The sequence below is a fragment of the Lactuca virosa genome, chromosome 5 (genome assembly GCF_052849685.1).
Source record: "Lactuca virosa cultivar CGN04683 chromosome 5, Lactuca_virosa_CGN04683_v6, whole genome shotgun sequence".
NCBI classification, from domain to species: Eukaryota; Viridiplantae; Streptophyta; class Magnoliopsida; order Asterales; family Asteraceae; genus Lactuca; species Lactuca virosa.
In genome coordinates this window covers 322,967,137-322,971,554 of record NC_136430.1, presented here as the reverse complement: position 1 = coordinate 322,971,554, position 4,418 = coordinate 322,967,137, and the positions used below count along the sequence as shown (strand labels likewise).

The following is a 4,418-nucleotide window of genomic DNA, read 5'->3' as shown; positions in this document are numbered from 1 at the left end:
TGAGTTAAAAGCATACCAGGAACCAGACGTTACAAATGGTCCCTGTGGTTTGGGGGAATTTATGTGTTTGGTCTCTAACTTATTTTTTTTAACTCGGATGGTCCATACTGTTTATTTTTGTTGCGCGTTTGGTCCCTTTCTTACCTAAAAAAACTATATGCCCTTATTAATTTATTTTTAATTATTTTTCTTATTTGCGTATTTATTTTTTATATATTTAAAAAAATCAATGTTGTAAAAATCGCTCGATCGTAGCTCGACAGTCGACTGACGTTAAGGGATTAATTGGTCTTGGCGGTGATTAATCGTGGACCAGAAATTATTAATAAAATATTAAAATTAATCAAAGATTAATATGTTTTAAGAAAAATAAGTACTTCAAAAATAGAAAATAAGGGAATTGGTAATTTGAAATTTTGAAAATACGAAAATATGAACATTTTGGTACAATATTTGAAATTTTGAAAATTTAAAAATTTTGGAGTAAAAAAAAATTAAAATTTTGAAATTTTTTTTTGACTTTTTTTAACTTTTGTTGACCGATTAATCTCACCAAGACCGATTAATCCCTAATTTCCGTCAAACACACTAATCCTAGTCGGTTGGAGAACGTCAAACGATTAATACACGATTACTCCCGATTTCTGCAACCATGAAAAAATTAATAGACCCTACATATTTGTATCTCATCCTTCCTAACTTCTATTTCATTTTCATCTTTAGTGACATCGATGTCTTCATCATCCCTTTTTTTTCGGTCCTTCAACTCCGGCGAACAAACACTACAACCGACTATCCTTCTTTTTATGATGCATTGGGTTGTAGTGGTGGAAATTCGATGAAGAGACAGTGGGTTGTGGTGTTGATTCGTCGGAGTTGAAGGGCCAAAAAAAAAGAATGATGAAGACGTCGATGTCACTAAAGATGGAAAGGAAGAGAAGTTGGGGAGGATGAGATACAGATATATGGGGTCTATTAATTTTTTTAAATATATAAAAAAATACACAAATAAGAAAATTAATTAAAAAATAAATTAATAAGGGCACAATAGTCTTTTTAGGTGAGACAGAGACCAAACGGGCAACACAAATAAACAGTAGGGACCATCCGGGTTAAAAAAAAAGTTAGGAACCAAACGCACAAATTTTCCCAACTCATAGGGACCATTTGTGTAATTTACTCTTAGTTTTCGTTTTGTTCATATTTTGGTAACTATTTTTTGTATACATCTAGGTAACGAATTTGTTGAAAGTGTTCACATATCGGATGTAACCTGTTACAACAGGTTATAATGGTCATATGTAAACACTTCCAAAAAATTCGTTACTAGGTACAAAAAAAAAAAAAATTATCCAGATGTAAACAAACCGAAAAATTGATTACCTTAATAAATCATATTTCCAACAAAGAATTAATCAATAATGAACAAATAATTCAAATCTTAATTTCAAATGATACCATTCATTCGTCAACTTTCAAATTAAAGTGTCGTTTGTTTGCTAGGTTATCGGCTGAACCAATACTTGCTGGCGAATTGTCATTTTACTAAATTATACATTTCGGGAAACAAATGAGGAAATAGACAAGTTTACATCAATATTATGCCCGTGACTCTATTATTTAATCAAATTAATTCGTTATCTTTTTTTTTATTCCACCGAACTTCCTCTAATCAGAGATGGGCGGCCTTCAGGTAATTCTACTCTTGATTTGCATCACTCATCTCTTTGCTATTAATGGCGAAGCTGTTACTCCTAGAGAAACACTTGAGATAATCCTAGGTGGTGCTGATGCGTCTCCATCGCCACCACCGCCGGAATATCAAGATTGCTCCCCTCCACCTCCCCCTCAGTGTCCACCAACACCACCTCCAGCTCCACATCCACCATCACCAAGTCCACAATCACCACCACTTCCACTTCCACTTCCACCATCACCAAGTCCACAATCACCACCACTTCCACTTCCACTTCCACTTCCACTTCCACCATCACCAAGTCCACAATCATCACCAAAACCAACAGATCCGCCATCACCGTCACCAACACATGGGCCATCACCGTCACCAACACATGGGCCATCACCAGATGCTTTCAGTGGTTTCGAGAGCGAGCTACTACGAGGATACTATGACGTCATCCAAGCCTTCAAAAAGAAAGTGACAATCGATCCGACAGGCATTACGAAAACATGGGAAGGCAACAATATTTGCAGGGATTACAAAGGGTTCATTTGCGACATTGTACCGGATGTTAAACAAAAGACCATCTCCGACGTCAACTTCAACAACAGGAATTTGTATGGCCCAAATCTAACCCTCACTGAATTCCTAAGCGGTTTAAAAGATGGGAAAATGACTTACGAGCCCAACGAAGTTTCCAAACCGTTCAAAAAACCCCAATCATGTTTTATCTGTTCAAAAAAACCCAACAAACTTAACATTTTGTCTAAAAAACCCAACTAAGTTACAATTTACTGAAAGTCAAATAAGAGAAACAGATGACGTGGCTTATTACCGTATCGGGAAAATGGCTTGTTAGACCAACGAAGTTTCCAAAACGTTTAAAAAACTTCAATCATGTTTTGACTGTTCAAAAAAAAACCCAACGAAATTAAACAAAACAAAATTGGGATTTTTGAACGATTTGGAACTTTGTTGGACTTTTTAGACAAAAGGTTAAGTTCGTTGGGTGTTTTGAACAGACAAAACATGATTGGGGTTTTTTGAATGGTTTGGAAACTTCGTTGGGCTTTTAAGTCATTTTCCCTTAAAAGATCTCGCATTTTTCCATGCAAATTCCAATAACTTCACAGGCACCATACCCACTGATATAGGCACACTCCGCTACTTATATGAGCTCGACCTCAGTAACAACAAATTATCCGGCAACTTCCCAAACCAAGTCCTCCATGCCACAAAGTTAGTATTCCTTGACCTCAGGTTCAATGCCTTTTTTGGCATTGTTCCTCCACAAGTCTTCCTTCTCGGCCTCGACTTGCTCTTCATCAACAACAACAATTTCGAGCAAACACTCCCGGAAAACCTTGGCTCCACGTCGGCGCTTTATCTAACCCTGGCTAACAACAAATTCGTCGGTGGAATCCCTCGGAGCATTGGTCAAGCCTCCAACACCCTACTGGAGGTTCTTTTCTTGAACAACCAGCTAACCGGTTGTTTGCCGTATGAAATCGGACTTTTGAAGAAATCTACCGTGTTCGACGTTGGATTCAACCAGTTAACAGGTCCAATCCCACACTCGCTTCAGTGCTTAGAGAAAATGGAGCTTCTGAACTTGGCTAACAATAAGTTCTACAACGAAGTGCCGGAGCCGTTATGCAACCTACCGGAACTGTCGAATTTCACTGCATCGTATAATTATTTCACTCGGGTTGGGCCCAAGTGTCGGGAACTGATCAACAAAGGTGTTCTTGATGTGAAGATGAACTGGATTTTGTATCTACCGAATCAGAGATCGAAAGCCGATTGTGCTCATTTCTTCTTGAATCTTCCTTCTTGCGCTTATGAAAAATCTTTGACATATGTACCTTGCTCCAAAGTGTATTCTGGTAATCAGTTGGAGGCGTCCAACGTTCAATGGGCTACTCCATCGCCGGCACCGGCTCCTCTAATGCGAAGTTATGGTGCACTTTCGCAACATTAATCAATATTTGATGTTTATAATTAGATTAAAATTCGTAAAAGTGACCAAATATTGTTATTTCTAATTTCATAAATAAAAATAATTGGTAATGCTCATCAAACTTTAGAAATTTTGCTAATTAGTGTTATGTATAATTATCAATATATATTGTAAACTATTAATATTATTTGTGATCAAATGATCTCTTAAATGCAAAGGCATCACAATGTATTGAATTCATCAAATTCACACATTACCATTTTATATGTAATAGAGTTCTATCAATTTTTTTTTATAGTTTATTGAACTCCATAAAATTTAATTGAACATATTTAAATATGTATTTAAAAGATAGAAAAGTTTTTTTTTATTGAACGGTACAATGACCATTGAACTCCAAATCCATTAAATATGAATATAACATCTTACAATGATAAAGTTCAAGCTATTGAACTTAAACGGCAATTCAACTCTTTTCACTACAAGAAAAGTCCATTTTAGTGACTAATTTTTTAGTGACCACCTAAAATCTGGTCACTATAAGCCGCAAGTATCTTACTAGCAGCAGGAACAGAGCGAAACATGGCTTCGGGAATTGAACCCACGAACAAAAACTTGGAATTGTCAGCAATGATGAAATTCGTAGTGTGGAAGACCGAGATAGCGGACATGAACGAATCTTGCATTACCGAAATTTGAAGCTTTTCAATGGCCCGTGGAACAACAATCGTCCAGAAACGAGCACAAGAAATTTCACTGTGTCAGTTTGTAGAATGA

General features: G+C 36.5%; 1 protein-coding gene across 1 annotated transcript; it reads left to right on the top strand.

Annotated features, from left to right (window-relative positions):
* Positions 1 to 1,678: 1,678 nt before the first annotated feature.
* LOC145117547 (uncharacterized protein At4g06744-like) lies at positions 1,679 to 3,662 on the top strand. The gene is made up of 3 exons (XM_079053839.1): positions 1,679 to 1,997; positions 2,088 to 2,348; positions 2,779 to 3,662. Exons 1-3 carry the CDS (start codon positions 1,679 to 1,681, stop codon positions 3,660 to 3,662), a joined length of 1,464 nt encoding a protein of 487 aa, XP_078909965.1.
* The last annotated feature ends 756 nt before the right edge of the window (positions 3,663 to 4,418 follow it).

What these genes read in the sequence shown, in the direction of transcription:
- LOC145117547 (XM_079053839.1), top strand. Translation starts at nt 1,679, where the DNA reads ATGGGCGGCCTTCAGGTAATTCTACTCTTGATTTGCATCACTCATCTC. An exon ending in TCCACTTCCACCATCACCAA is followed by an intron (nt 1,998 to 2,087) that starts GTCCACAATCAT and finishes GGCCATCACCAG; the next exon opens with ATGCTTTCAGTGGTTTCGAG. An exon ending in CCTAAGCGGTTTAAAAGATG is followed by an intron (nt 2,349 to 2,778) that starts GGAAAATGACTT and finishes CCTTAAAAGATC; the next exon opens with TCGCATTTTTCCATGCAAAT.